Source organism: Pundamilia nyererei, unplaced genomic scaffold (assembly GCF_000239375.1).
Source record: "Pundamilia nyererei isolate P.nyererei 1_Seehausen unplaced genomic scaffold, PunNye1.0 scaffold00021, whole genome shotgun sequence".
Classification (NCBI taxonomy): Eukaryota; Metazoa; Chordata; class Actinopteri; order Cichliformes; family Cichlidae; genus Pundamilia; species Pundamilia nyererei.
Window position 1 is genome coordinate 2,058,076 of NW_005187422.1, and position 15,154 is coordinate 2,073,229.

General features: G+C 41.2%; 2 protein-coding genes across 7 annotated transcripts; both read right to left on the reverse strand.

Moving 5' to 3' along the window:
* Positions 1-825: 825 nt before the first annotated feature.
* Positions 826-8,095, reverse strand: mybl2b (v-myb avian myeloblastosis viral oncogene homolog-like 2b). Of its 2 annotated transcripts, none has more exons than XM_005726639.1 (15): positions 7,800-8,095; positions 7,271-7,367; positions 7,064-7,135; positions 6,888-6,980; positions 6,572-6,792; positions 5,898-6,030; positions 5,744-5,803; positions 5,447-5,647; positions 5,004-5,276; positions 4,789-4,928; positions 3,745-3,841; positions 3,549-3,656; positions 2,061-2,165; positions 1,840-1,971; positions 826-1,741 (listed from the first exon to the last, which is right to left on the reverse strand). In XM_005726639.1, exons 1-15 carry the CDS (start codon positions 7,817-7,819, stop codon positions 1,613-1,615), a joined length of 1,881 nt encoding a protein of 626 aa, XP_005726696.1. In that variant the 5' UTR covers positions 7,820-8,095; the 3' UTR covers positions 826-1,612. The 2 variants fall into 2 exon arrangements, with proteins under 2 accessions (XP_005726696.1, XP_013764645.1); XM_013909191.1 differs by having other exon boundaries at positions 7,271-7,382.
* A 1,623-nt stretch (positions 8,096-9,718) lies between these two features.
* On the reverse strand, positions 9,719-14,570 carry ift52 (intraflagellar transport 52 homolog (Chlamydomonas)). Of its 5 annotated transcripts, none has more exons than XM_005726643.2 (14): positions 14,552-14,570; positions 13,653-13,820; positions 13,227-13,314; positions 12,947-13,076; positions 12,775-12,850; positions 12,550-12,621; positions 12,341-12,467; positions 12,169-12,252; positions 12,003-12,071; positions 11,642-11,796; positions 11,475-11,562; positions 11,241-11,349; positions 9,984-10,129; positions 9,719-9,909 (listed from the first exon to the last, which is right to left on the reverse strand). In XM_005726643.2, the coding sequence occupies exons 2-14, from the start codon at positions 13,769-13,771 to the stop codon at positions 9,868-9,870; spliced, it is 1,305 nt and encodes a 434-aa protein (XP_005726700.1). In that variant the 5' UTR covers positions 13,772-13,820; positions 14,552-14,570; the 3' UTR covers positions 9,719-9,867. The 5 variants fall into 5 exon arrangements, with proteins under 5 accessions (XP_005726700.1, XP_005726698.1, XP_005726699.1 ...); XM_005726641.2 differs by lacking the exon at positions 14,552-14,570 and adding an exon at positions 14,514-14,532; XM_005726642.1 differs by lacking the exon at positions 14,552-14,570 and adding an exon at positions 14,345-14,416.
* Between the last annotated feature and the right edge of the window lie 584 nt (positions 14,571-15,154).

A 15,154-nucleotide genomic window follows, 5' to 3' on the forward strand; every position in this document is an offset into this window, starting at 1 on the left:
TTTTCATTTATAAAAACCGCATTTAAATTGTAAGCATTTTACAACTAATTTTAAAAGTACACTAATGTGACCAACTGTGCTCTTTTTTTGCACTTGACTTGTAAAAGCCTATATGACATTTTTTTATTTCACCATTCATTAACCGCATAGAGAAGTTTTCGTCGTTTAATAATGTTAAAGTTTTCGTGAAGCAAACGGTATTATTAAAGTTCTTCATGACCGGGCCAAGTGTCCTCTTGTGTGGAAATCAAAATATGGTCACCCTAAAGTACACCACGTGAGTCAACTGCCAAAACCTGTTTTTATCAAGGTGGTTTCTTGTGCTGATGGTGAGTACATTAAGTGTACTCCACTTACACTGATACTTTCAATGGAAACAGTTTGTTTTTGAATTTTTCACAGGATTACATAGAGCCTTGGGAAATTGTTCTTTTTCACATTCCTGTGTACTCAGAAATTTAGATCTTGCATTAAGAAAATGGATTAAACAAAATGTAATTGGAAATTCTGAAAGTTAATATCTTAATTTAAGTTACCTGGACAACTCCAACTCAAGCTAGGAAAGAACTTTAACCTCTAACCTTTAACCTGCTGAGGCTTCCTGATTGTTGGGTCTTTGCCTTGTAATATAATGTGACCCGATTCAAATGTTGTGAACTGGTGCCATATAAACATAATTGAACAAAATGTTGCATAAACTAAGACAGGCTCCAATTATTAGACCACACTTTCAGCACATTCCAACTAAAACAAAGCCTACTTTATACACCTTAATTTGTCAGGACTGCATCACAAAGTTGCAGCAGCATAATCAAACAGCAAGTGTATTGAACATATCAGTATTTTATTCAATTCTGCAACATTCTTGTATGACAGAGCAAACAGTCAACTCTGTTTACAGTGTCACATTATTTATAATCCCCTTCACACCAACAGTTGGAACACATTTACACCTTCACTACATCTCACATAAATGACTATTACAGATTAAAACTTGAGATGTACGCATCTTGATAGTTAGCTCCTCATCTTTAGAGATATGATTAGTGTCAATTTCTCTCCAATGTGTGGGAAGCTACAATTTGTGTGTACCGAAATGCATCATAAAAAGAATCTATACATGCTAAATAGATCCTACAATAAGTGTTCCCTTCATGCATTACTGTTCAACCTGTAAATCCTCTATAACACAGAACATGGATATGGAGGGGCAACCTTTGTACAAAACACAATGTTAAAAAAACTGTTTAATCACACGTAAAACCTTTTTTTTTCCCAGTGATGGCAAAACTATACAGCCTTGATTTTTCATTTACACATTCTTCTTCTTCCCCCTCAACATTCATTCGTTCTTTTCAAACACTGAAATAACAACTATGGAATTAAACATGCCTGGCAGCCTGACTCTACATCTAAAAGCAACATTCTCTTTCAGACAGGCCTAACACTGTCAATAACCTGATCGCTAACGTGTTGTTCAAACATGGCGCTAACCTTACAATACGTGACTCTTTCTCTGCCACAAAGTACACCAGGCCCTCAGGAGAAATGGGAAAATAGCAACTGTAAGTTCTGGATAAGTAACATTTTGGCGTAAAAACCACGAGCCATCTCAGGACAGGATCAGAGCCCGGCTAGGAGCGTGGGATTTTAGTGAGCGAAGGTAGCGCCGGGCTTTTTCTGTCATTATTAACTGGTCTTTAGTTTGTCCGCAAACAACCATTTCCCATTCCTTTGACATCTGTGGAGGAAAAAAAAAAACCATAAACAGATTTAAATGACTTCACACTCTGATTACACTTATAACTCCTCTCAAAAGAGCAAAAAGGTGGAACATACTGGAACTGGGGGGACTGTGCTGGGAAATATGGCACTGTCACTTGGTCCCAAAAGGAAGCCCTGATCCAAAATGTTTTCGTGCCGCTTGCTGCTAAGTGGTGAAGAGCTGACAGAAATCAACATCGGTTCTTCCTGTGGCCAAAAAAGTAAGGACCAAATATCAAGAATTAGGATATGACTAAACCACACGCAGGCTAATAAAGCGTTCCCACACACTTTACCTTGATGTTGTGTTTGGCTGATTTACGTTTGGATGTAGGCATCACCTGGCAGTCCATTACATCCAGCGCCAACGACTTACGCACTTTCTTCATAGGAGGGCGATGCTGGCAATAAAAGACGACCAAATCGGCAAAGAGAAACAAGGTCTGTTAAAAATATCTGAGTGAAGAATGGAAGGAGGGTAGCAATGAGCTGTCAGCAGCTCTTAGCTCAAAGCATTCTCACAGAGTGGTGGCAGTAAGAGCCTGCTTTGGGTACAGCGACTGAACAAGGCTGCTTTCTGTGTGTGACAACTGTGATTGACAGCCCCGAGGTGGGAACTCCTGAGTGTGAAGAAAGGAGGTGCTATGTTCCAAAACTTTACAAGTTACAAAAGGCTCAGTGTTTGTGTAGCTGAAGGTCATTAACAGAATAAAATAGCATCCCCTGCATGCACCATTACAAAAACCCTTTTAAACAGAATTCCTCCATACTAACATTTGTCAGTTTGCAGCTACGGCTCTAGGTGTATTATACTCATACATGTTGCACTCAGAATGATTTTTTCTTTAAATTATGTGGAACATAGCAGAACAAAAAGAGTGCAAAACCGTGCAGCCTATATAGTGGAAAGAAGACCACCTAAGACTATTCAGCCAGTAGGGGAAGGATATGTCATAAACAGCAGTAGATCCTTTCCCTGCCCCAGGTATTAGTGTTTTTGGCATTTGTGTCTTAAACTCGAATATTCAGTGTAGGATTAGCACTGTGTTATACTGCCCACAGTATAAGTGTACAAAAGTGAAGGGACCTGATGCATGTGAGCAGAAACACACTGCTATCACTGACAGAGCATGACAGCACATGTAACTGAACTGTAAAGTTTGATGATTTTAGCAACTTACATCTACTTACAACTGCTAGTGAGACTTTTAGTAGTTTTCCTAGGATCAGTTTCACTCCAGGTTTTAGATATTTAGTGCACAATATGTATACTATGGATGTTATGATCAGGAGTATCAAGATGTCAGAGCACCCGCACTACTACTATATTAGTATAGCGGGTCCATGGGGGTGAAAAAAAAGAGACAGTTTTTGTGAATTAAGAGAACACTAATGATTTTTAAATTAAATTCTAGATATTGAGCTGCTAGCCAGAATTTTTTTTATATAATTTTATGATGTTTTTTTTTTTTTCCCCAGTGTAAGCCTAATGAGCCATGATGATGACGACTTTCTTTAATTTACTGTAGTAGCATCTTCCTAAAGTGGACAAACTCAAAATTGTGTTTATTTTTATAATACATCTCAGCCTCATATTAATGGATGGGGTATTATATTTCTTTACACTAAAAGAAAGGGAAACAATATGCAGGTGTATTAGGTTAGTAAATCTACCAGTCTGGCCTACTTGGAATCAAATGTTGGGCAGAAAGTGAGTCTGACACCAGCCTCTGACTGAAATGACTAAAAATCTGTGCAATGTATTAAAATCGGCTTTTAGTTACCACAGTTTTGCGCCTCTGTTCGGGTGGAGTTAAGCGCATCATTAAGTCGATCCCCGCATCTCTCAAGATGACCTCATTTATGTCGTCCTCGAGGTTGGGAGTCTGAGGCTGACAAAAGAGCAGAAAAGGCTGTTAACAGCACAGGAGAAAAACGAGAGCTAGCATGTTTTCCCAGACAGCACATGCTGATGCTCACCAGAGGCTGCAGAGGCCCGTACTTCTCCATGGCATTTTTAAACGGTGTTGGAGTTCGTGGGGTACACAGCTCAGACTTGTGGTTGGGTGTGACAAAACTAGAGAAAACAAAAAGGAGAACACAGAGAAGTTCATATACACCGTGTTAGATTAACAACGTATAATTCTTACTGTGAGAAAGACGCTAGAAGTCATTGTTCAGATTAACATCAGGCCCTGCTTAAACTATGTTAATGACAAAAATAAAAATCCTACTTCCAATTGTTATCCACTCATTTCAGTGTTACGTCACTTATGATCACCCTCACTGGTGGGTGTACCGCCTCACTAATACGTGTGGCTTTGAGTAGATAAGACACAAGCAGGCTGAATAGTTACAGTAATCCAGGTGCTGGCGAGATATTATGTTAGTGCAAGTGCTGCATTAAACACTGAACATAGGACTCGATTAGCCCATCGTCACCAATATCTAATCTCTCCAAACTTGAATCAGCATCGAACCGATATCTGATTTTTACACCTAACCCACACCCTAATGATTAGTTATTATTAATCTCTCACTCTCTTTCACAGTGTCTCTTTTGTCCTGTTTCCAAACCTCTGCCTGAGGCTTCTTCCTGTTAAAAGGGAGTTTTTCCTTCCCACTGCTGCCAAGTGCTTGCTCATGGGGGGGTCGCCTGATTGTTGGGGTTTTCTCTCTATTGTTGTAGTGTCTTTACCTTACAATATAAAGTGCCTTAGGTGACCTTTGTTGTGATTTGGTTCTATATAATAAATGAATAAACTGAAATGATGTAAAAAAATACTAGTAATAAATGTTAATCCATTGAATCTGACATATTCAATCCACAACCCTTTGTACTTGTAGAAAAACACACTCTAATAATTCTAAGAACATTACATGAGATTAAAATGTGCAAGAATCATTATTATAAGTTGGTGGAGATGCTTTGATGGCATCAGATCTTCAGAAATTTGTCTGTTTTTAGATGAACCCATGAAAAACGAAGCCATCAGATGCCTCCACCAATTAGAGGACTCTTACACTGAGTTTTCCTTTTGAGTGAGAGGCGTCTTGTCTCGCTGCAGTGGAGTGGTAACTATGGCTTTCTGGCTGCACACGGGTGTGGACGTGAGAGGCGACTCTAAGTCATGAGTGTCCTGCTTAGTCCACATGTTGAGAAACTGCAAAAACACACATTTGTCAGTAGAGTGCACTAATAGGACATGACTGCGAGTACCACTGAACAAGGGACTTACTTGAGATGGAGAAAAGGGCAAGATTTTGACAGGGGTGCTCTTAGGAGTCATGGACTTGTTGGCGTCGGGAGACAAAGCGATGCACCTTCGGCTCCGGTGGCTCAGTATGGAGGGGGGTGTGACGCCCCCAGGAGAGATGGGGATGAGTTCTCCTTTGCTGCCTTTGCTTAGTTCCTGCAGGGCGCTGCCTTCCAGACGAAACTGATGTCGCTCTGGGCTGGGACTGTCCTCGGGGAGGTCAAAGGCTGCGAGGTTGCACCAGCCATCAAGATCCTTAGTGCAGAAGAGACATTTATTTGTTAGGTCAGCATGCAACCACGACTGTGAAATAGCCAAGACTGAACAGATGCAGGACAAACTGTATAGAGAATACATTATAGACAATATAAAACCAGGACAGGTTTGTTTTTTTTAAATAACCCTGTAGTATTGTAGATATTCACCCCATCCACCATGTCTAACACTTCCTTCAGAGCTGGGCCAGTGGGAGACAGAAATCCGGAGCTGTCCACCACCCAGCTGGTGCTGTTCAGCGCGCCTGTGCTGTCCACCTCACTCTTGGGACTCAGACTGTTGCTTGGAGAGGGAACAGACTTTGACGGCCCAGCTTTGCTGGTGCCAGCTTTAGCTGACGTTTCTTGCAGCTATTGGAAAAAGAAGATTCTATAACAACACTAGCATAGACTAGTTTCTTAAGATAACTGTGTTATTTTCTTTAATGAATGCGAACAGTCACTTACTGAAGGAGGGATCTTCTGCTCAGAGTCCTTGTCTGAACTGTCTTGAGAGCAACTGGGCACCTGTGTAATGAGAAGAACCCAATTTCTGTATCTCACCATACATATCTTTTGTATCTTGTATCATAGAGGAGGACATCATGGAAACACAGCCCACCTGACCATCCTTGTTAACACGAGCCCACAGCTCCTCCAGCTCATTGGGCCTGAAGACCTCCCCGGAGTAGAAGCCCATCTCTAACTTCCGTTTGATGGTCGAATTCCAGTGATTCTTCACTGCATTGTCCGTCCTGTCAGTATATATCAGGACATGAATTGCAGTGTTTCCCCACATACTGACTTTATTTGGCAACACAAAGTAATCCTCGCACTTGTTTTGAAAGTTGACTTATTGCTAACAACCTAGCCCTGGCCCTTCTCCTGAGACATCCAACAATGTAATACACTACCTCTTAAGTGTGTCTCACATCCTGTGGATGAAAGGATTCCAACAAACAACAGTAGACAATACTCTGCTGCGAAGATCTGCTGTGACCTACAGGCTCAGTCTAGCTGGAACAAGTCCCTTGTGGCTGAGAACAGAACAAGGACTACTGTTTAAGTTTAAGACTGTGGTGTAGGAGTCCATGCAGTCCATTGCAGGACAAGTGACACACGGGATAGGCAGCTGATTAAATTGTTCATCAGTTGTTACAAAGTATCTGACAAGCACAGCAAAGTATCAAACTTTTCTAAGTTAAAAATGTAAGAATTCAATTCAGAAAAGAGCAGGAGTTTGCATGTAAAAGCTCATATCAGCCAAATTCTGTTTCTGGCAGAGTAGCTACTTGCCTTCCAGGGAGCAGTTTTGCGATCTCAGCCCAGCGATTGCCAAGCAGGCAGTGAGCCTTATAGATGATGAGGTCCTCCTCAGCTGTCCATGAAGACTTCTTGACACTGGGATTGAGGTGGTTGTGCCAGCGCTCTCTGCACTGCTTCCCCAGTCTGCCTTTCAGGTGCTTGGCTACCAGTGCCCACTGTTTGTTGCCATAAAGATTGACAAGCTCTATAACCTAGAGGACAAAAAAGAAAAGTTAAAAAAAAGAAGATCACCAGCATGCTTTTATTCACAACATATTTACTCCGTTAACACCTCTAAACTACCTACCTTCTCATCTTCCTCTTTAGTCCAGGGGCCTTTCACTAATTCTGGGTCCAAGACTTTAAACCAGCGGTGCTGACACTGATGTTCAGTATGATTCTAAAAAACAAAAAAGCAAACTCAAAATACTGAAAAAGATTTCTGTTGACATACATTCTTACAGAAAAGATGCTCAGACTCACAGGTATGTAGCTGGCTATGGTTTTCCAGTCATTTGGTCCCAGTTTCTGAACCAGCGTTTTAAGCTTCTCATCCTGTATACACACCCAAAAATGAGCATTTTTATGATCCCTGTCCTCTAAAGCCATCTAAATAGTCGGTTTACTTCAATGTTTAAATTAAGGTTTGGTTTACATTATATATATTAAAAAATAAAAATAAACAAATACCTCCTCTTGAGTCCATTTCACCTTCACTTTCCCTCCATCCCTCTGCTCTGCCACATCAGAGTCAGTGTCCTGATGCATGGCCTCCTCTCCATCCTCACTGAGAGACAAACACCTGTGATGTGGACGAACATAGCTGACAGACAACTCACTACTGACCGGCCCTGGTGATGTCCGGAAGACAGCTAGATTATCGTTCTTATTTTTCTAGCAACTGCGCGGACAACAGCTCGCAGAAATAACATACTGTTTGCCAATTATGTCTGTGTTGAGCAGTGATTTATTTATCTAGTGAGATCTAAGAGAAACCGTGTTTGGCCTCAAGTTTAACCCTAAGCCTGTTTTCCGTGTCCGGAAAAAGGGCGGCAGAGACACAAGCGAGCTCCCAGGCATAGCAGGGTTAGGTCAAACAGTAAAGACTGCATTTTCCAACTGACTGTATTAAACAGAAGGAGTTAAATACTCACATTATCCCCCGTGTTAAAAAAAAAATAAGCACAGCTAATTTAGGTAATAAATATTAACATCTTACCCGCGCGGCCACCGGGACATTTCCCTCTATTTCTGTTGTTTACGGTCGGAAAGCGATTTCTCCGGGGGCCGTTGCACGTCATGTACATACGTACTCGGTATTATGTCGTCGTAATACCCGTGATTAATGTCTCTATGCTGTAGCCAGTGTTGGTGATGGAAGCTCGGCACTTTTCTAATGTTACAGCCTATACAACCAGCTGGTGCGGAGCGCCAGAGTTGTCCGCGCTCTTGGATTTCTATCTCGCGCTCTTCTCTGTCGTAGGAACCGGATAGTGACGTAGCTGCGCATTGGAGCTGCGCTTAGCCACAAAGAACGCTTCCGGTTTGTCCCAGCGGTGTAAATTTTGTTTTATTATCGTAAAGTAATGTTTTTTGCAGTCATTTGTGTGTCTCAGTCATCAGTCAAACACTGTAAACACCCAATTGCTCAGAGGGGATGTTTAGATATTGTTACATAATAAAACAGTAAAACAGTAAATTTAGTTTGAAAAAACACGATTTTTCTACTAGAAAATTTCAGACACTTTCACATAAATATTTTTACTTATGAAGTCATTTTAATTTATTTTTTGTTTGTTTTTTCATATTTACACTTTTAACTAAATATACTTTCTACCATTTCCTTCCCAGAAAATCTATAGTATGTTTGTGAACAGCTTTTAAACAATACAGTGCTTATTAGACCACCACCCAGTGTAAGGTTTATGCCACAGCTGCCTTAGATTAATAGTTCTAGTATTCAAAAAGTATTTTTTTATGTTTCTGTATTGGTTAGGCCACCAGTATGTGTGAGCTCTTTAATAAAAATTATATTTTTATGCTAAAAGATTTTTTTAAACAGCATACAAAAAAATAGTTTTTAAAAAGTTTAGTGATTTTGTTAAAATTACAGCGTTAGATATAACCTAACAGATTAGTGCTCAATAAACCACAAGTAAATTAAAGGGCCTGAATCTGTACAGGGCTGACAGGTCCGCCTCCTTCTCCCACTGATGATCTGCAGCTGGGTCAATTAGCAAGTAGCTCCAACAGCTTAAAAGCCAGCTGGAGCTCAGGCAGCCCTGATTAAACATGGAGACAATGGAGAAAGTGTTTGTGGTCAAAGGTAAGAAACCTGGACTGAATTAGACGTGTTCATTTGCCTCATCAGGTGATTTGTTTCTGAATTCTGTCCAACATGTTTTACCTTTTAGATATGAAAAGCTTTGAGTGCTCATCTCCATCAGAGCTTGACAGGAAGTTTTATGGGGAACAGAGTCTGCTGTCTGCACTGTCAGTGGAACAACTGTCCACATCGAGGGTGTTGAATGACATGACAGCTGATGGATTGGACACCAGGCCGTCTGTTGGAGCCTCTCTCTGCCTGTCCTCTGACACCGCCTCCCCCTGTTCAGGGTTTTCAGTGAACACCATGAACACTCATGAAGCTGACGGCTGCTACCTGGCCGTCCCATTACTGGGGAAGTCCTCCACTCCCCACATGCTCCTTCAGAAGCCAAAGCAGCCAGCTTGTTTTGATCAGTCATACAACGATCTCACCGCCTCGCAAATGTCATGGGACGTGTCTGTGATCAAGTCGGAGAGCAATAGCCCCAGATTCTACGTGGAGTCCTGCACTCTGGAGCAAACGTGGAGTCCAAAACCCTCACAACAAGAGTCACTAGCTGATGTTTCGCCCTGATGTGGCTAAAATTAACACTTTACAAGGGAAAAACGTTAGCTGTCAAGTGTGACGTGCACTCCCAGCCTCTTCACACACTATGTCCAAGTTACACCACCCCCCCGCCCTCAAATCTGTAGTTTGACATCATGTTCTGTTTTTAAGGGATCCATGTGAGGACTGCTGCAGAACAGTTTGCCTTTTTAATAATCATATCAATGTTTTAACTACAAAAATATTTTCAAAGCACTGTTAAATAAAGGGTATAGAACTTTATTTGCTCTGGTATATTCTTACAATGAAAGACAATACAAAGTTATAAAATGTAGCTGTACATGTTCTGAAAAGTGTGGTTACTGCAGTCCCTCCATTGTAACTGTGTGCTCATAAGCTTTCTTGAATCCAATCACAGCGGAGTGAACCGGGCCTCCGGGTCCACATCGTGTTCCTGCCAAAAGTGAGGAAAGTCATTATTGGACAAAGCCTTTAGCTACAGGAAGATGTAGTTATGAACACACTCACCTGATTTAGTTTCTTGAACTCTACAACCTGGAAGAAAATGTGTTCCAAGATGTGCTTGGCATCCCTCTGCTCTTTATCCAACTTAGAAGTCACTCCGAGAATTTCACCACATTTCCGGACGTAGAATTCAAGGTCATCGTCTGTACCTGTGAACACAACCAGTTTAATATCAGGATGAGTACGATTAACTGCCTGCTTCAAAACAGGCAAGTTCAGAAATAAACTTAGTTTAAGGGAGATGTCTGGGTAAAGTGTACAAGAGGTGGGACTAGGATGATCAGATCTAAATCTGATCATGAGCAAACATTTAACATGTAAAGAATATCTGTAGCAGGAGGATTGAAAGTTGCATCCCACCTGACGGGAGGTATCAACAGGCCTTTTTAGACTTGTTTACAAAAACAAAACACTGCATTTCCTGTTATTTGTAGTACTTTTATTCATATTCCATGAACATTTCATTCACTTTTGGTGATTTGTAAATTTAAACTTTAAGTAAACAGAAAAAAAAAATCATGAAATGCTAACCTGCAGGAGAATTATGACAACATTCTTCAGACATTCAATAATTCGATTAAATTTTATTTATATAGTGCCAATTCACAGTCCCCTATATTTTATAGTAAATACCCTACAATAATAGAGACAAAACCCCAGCAATCAGATGCTCCCTATGAGCAAGCAACTGGTGACAGCGGGAAGGAAAAACTCCCTTTTAACAGGAAGAAGCCAACAGAACCAGGCTCACGGAGGGGCAGCCATCTGCCACGATTAGATGGCGTGAGGGGAGGACACTGTGGAAGTAGAGTTAGGTAGCTGCTCTGGTTCGTGTTGCCACATGACACTAAAGATAACAACTGTGGAGGAATTGGCTGACTTTTGAAGTGTCCTGTCTTATATATAATATATAAGTTGACTTTTAAAACTAGGTCCAATTAAAAGATAAGACATAGGTTAAGTCTTAATATGTGATGCAAGAGCTGAAACTGCTGTGCAGTCCCACGTAAAGAGGGACACCTGATCAACCTATATGAGATACAGGGTGACTACTGAACTGCTGTGAAAATAACCACCAAGCTTCTCACATTAGCTTATCACACATCATTAGTCTTATACGTGATAAGTAGCAAATGAAAGTCAGTTTAATGTGGAATCTCACTGCCCTGGACATGTAAGTCCTCACATACGCCTCCATCAAATGATATCTAGAGGGCTGCAGTGCATGTTTGAATGCTCCATTAGCAATTCTGAACTTACACTTATTGGTGAGCTGTGCCAGACGCACTTTCTCCGACGAGAATGTTTCGTCTAGATCGAACAGATCCAGCATGGGTGGAGGCAAATCGTTTAAGGCAGGCGGAAAGACCTGAAAGACAGGGCAGCACCTACTTTTGGCTTCAAACTTGTGGGACTTTAAGCAAAAATGTTATCTTAAGATTTCAGTGAAATCCTTTGTACAGAAAAACCCCAGGGGAAAAAAAAAAAACTCACAGCAGGCTGAAGCTGAGGCAGAGGAGTTTCAAACTGCGGTGCAATCAGCTGCAGCGGCTCAGCTTTCACATTAAGCTGCTTGTAAGCACTGCAAACCAAAGATCTGTTTTTAGCTTCGAAGGGAAACAACAGCGTTTGGACTCAGGGGAGGGTGACCGATTTCTCACCTGATGACTTGGGGTAAGGTGTCAGTCGACAGATTGAACAAAGACATATCAAAGAGAGAGGTGAAGTCCCGTGGGTTTTCGTCTCCTTCTTGTAAGCACACTCTGAGCTGTTCAGACAAACAGCCAGTGTCTGGCAGCATCGTGTAATCTGTGATCTGGGGGACAAAAAAAAGGACAAGAAGAAAAGAGAGAACACAATTAGAATCAGAATACTTTATTGATCCCTGGGGGAAATTATTTTTTTGTTACAGTGCTCCATTATAAACCAACATAAACCAACATTAAGACAAGACAGACAATACGCTAACTAAGAATAGGAATGGCTAGGAAAGCCATTCTGCCATGCACTCTTCTTCCTCACCTCTGGGTCTTCGGCATCAATCTGATTCAGCTGAATGTTATCGGTCATGAGCCACTGAAGCACAACGTCCTGTGAGAAAAGAAAAAGTTTCATTTAAAGGAGCTTTATTCTAGAAGGATCATGCTTCTACCTTTACCTAATAAATTACACAAAAAAATGGACTTACCATGATTTTACTGTTCTCCTCTTTGTCTATGTATTGATCACTGAACATGTGGCAGGAACCCAAGACAGCCAGTTTGCCAGAATTCTACATTAAAAAAAAGTAATCTCCATCTTACCACATTTCTGACCATATGGTTAGAAAAACAAAGTTGTTACTACACTGTGCCTCTGACCTTGCCATGATAGAAAGCCAGGACAGGCCTGTTGAGGGGGAAGCAGACGGAGCCCGTTGAAAGAACAGCCACGGCCGGCTTCATCACGGTCAGTGTGGCACCGTACGGGTACACAAATGTGAGCGCCCTGCACAAAGAAAGACAACAGCTCAAATGTGAAGTCTTTCTCTTTAATACAGAAGATGGAGGTGTACAAGATTGAGACTCACTGTGCATTGTTTCCAACATTTTCATCTTCAATGATTCCCGTGACCACTTTTCCAGCAGCACGGCTGATCTCCCTGCACAGGAAACAGGCAACTGAATTGATAGTTTGGCATGTATCAGCATACAGATGAAATTAGATAAGTCTTAGATTATGCCAGCATAAATTTAGGCTAGAACAATCTGGGACTCTGTGAAATATACATAAAAAGAGAAAAACACTGGTGAACCTGTTCAGTACACCATTGGACACAAGCGCCTCCTTAGGATGGAAGTATTTGTAGTACACATTCCTCACCACAGCATCTTGGATAAACAAGATGAAAACGAATACAAAGCATTTTAAAAACAGCATGGGCAATGTTTGCATAGCTGTTTTCCCAACAAGGTTTCAATACGCACCATTGTTGACCATTACTCCGAAGTCCTCCAGGAGAAAATTGATGTTTGTGTCATACTTCATTTCTCCTCCTTCACCGAGCATGACCAAGATATTCCCTCCTCCATCCAGGTAGACTTTCAGCGCCTCCATCTGAAATAAAAGGAAATAACTAATGTGAAAATGTGTTTGCGGTTGAACAAATGAAAGAAGCTTAAATATTTTGGGTGGCCCTAAGCCTTGTAGAATTTTAGACTGCTTGGAAATTAGCCTTCAAATAACATCTTTTCGCCCATACATCACCTCTGACCCTGTGAACCTCTCCCTTGGACCTGCAGTTATCCACAACTTGACACTCTTCAGCTTATCCAAGGACAGCTCCTCTTTTATGCTACAGGAGACAGCACAGATTTTGCATTTGAGGTTTTGAAATTGCTGCAGAACTATGAGAAAATGTTGGTTAAGCTTGAGAAAAATGACAAAGTAAAATATAACTCAGTAAACATACTAAAGTGCTTTATTAAGATTATTACCAATACGTCCCATTTTATTATTTTACTTTACTATACTTACTTACAGAGACGAATATTCTAGCCTCCTATGTCTATATGCTTGCTTTGTTTACCCGGTCCACTGTATCACATTAACATTTAAGAGCATGTCTTAGCTGATAACTAGAGGACTTGGTACTATTTCTCTCTTGTATTTAATCGTCCCCAAACAACTTACCTTTGGATTTTCCACTGAGCTTTTAGTCTCTTCTGCATGGATTTGTAGCCATTGTTCGTAGTAAAAAGCTCTCTTTTCGAAGCATTGAAGACCACGCTGTTGCACTGTTCCTTCTCCATTATTTACCAGCTTCAGTCACCAAAGTTAGTGCTCTTATCATCCACACACCTAAAAGACGTTAAAAGCCCAAGTCAGACTTTACCATTAGTCCAGGGCTGCTATTCGCCAGCTGTAATTAGCATAGTTTTGGGTTTGCATCCACCGTCGTGTGCTAAAACGGTGTTAGCAAAAAACAGCCAAGAAGCTCGCTAACATTATGGTTAGCCGTGAAGCTAATAGCGAGGTGTTTTCGCTTCGTTTCACTAAAGACTGCTATGGTAACCTGTCAACTGTAGCACTCTGTTTTCCCCTTATGTTAAAGCCCAGGTTTACATTATTAAATGTTAATTACCTCAAAGCGCTCTTAGAAGCGGTGCATTATGGGAAATAATGGTAACCAAGGGCGCTAACAGCATAGCAACTGGATAGCGCAGAGCATTGTGTCAAAGCAACGTACGGTTAAAACAGCTTTTCAGCGCGTTTGTTCAGTAAGCATCACTCCAAGGTCAAAACATTTGCACTTTGAAGTGCTAGATAAAGTTAAAGGAATGTTCTGTGGTTTAACGATGGTTTTTATAAACAAAAAAACTTACAAACAAGTCAAAACTTTAAAGGTATTATTTCATCCCTGTCTATTAGTGCCATCACGGTGCATACACTAGTGCGGCTGATCCCAATAACCAACCAAGTATGACAGGAACTAAAGGTCTGTGGTTCAGATGAGGTGTGGGGACCTTCACCAGATGTGCCAGCAACTCTTACATTTGAAGTATATAAGTAAAGTTGTAAAAGAGGCTCACACTCCCAACTCTTGAGCCACGATCGTAGTTATGGTATCTGTTCCTCCAGTCTGCCTTCAGCACAAAAATATCTGCCTTTTCTGGAAGAACTGGAGTCAGGATCTGAGAATGTGTGTGGGACCCTGGAGGCAGCACCATCATACCAGCTGGTGAGTCTGTAGGAGGAGATGGAGTGGTGTTCCCCCTCGGACTCTGCTGCACAGGGGTAAAAAAAAGGTGTCATCAGCTGCTCTGAGTGAAACAATCCCCTGACTGCAATATGAGGAAACTCGTTGGACCCCGTAACCAGGTCAGGGTAAAGGGAGAGGAATAGATTGTTCATAGAGTCCAAATGGCTGCTGTTTAAAGGATGGTTCCTCAAGTTTGTGATGAAAATCTGACGTACGAACATCACACAACTGTGGGATACTGTCTGTTCGAGATTTGGACAGGGGGAACAAACTGTGGCAGGATCAGCCTGATATTATTTGTATCCCACTGTAACTTTACTGTATAAAGAGCTAACATCTCCAAAATTTCAGGAGTAGTTAGTCATTATAAGAAGTGTTTATGAACTAAAAATCAAGAATGTGGGGTGCTGTTTGTCCGTGATTTGGAAAGCCC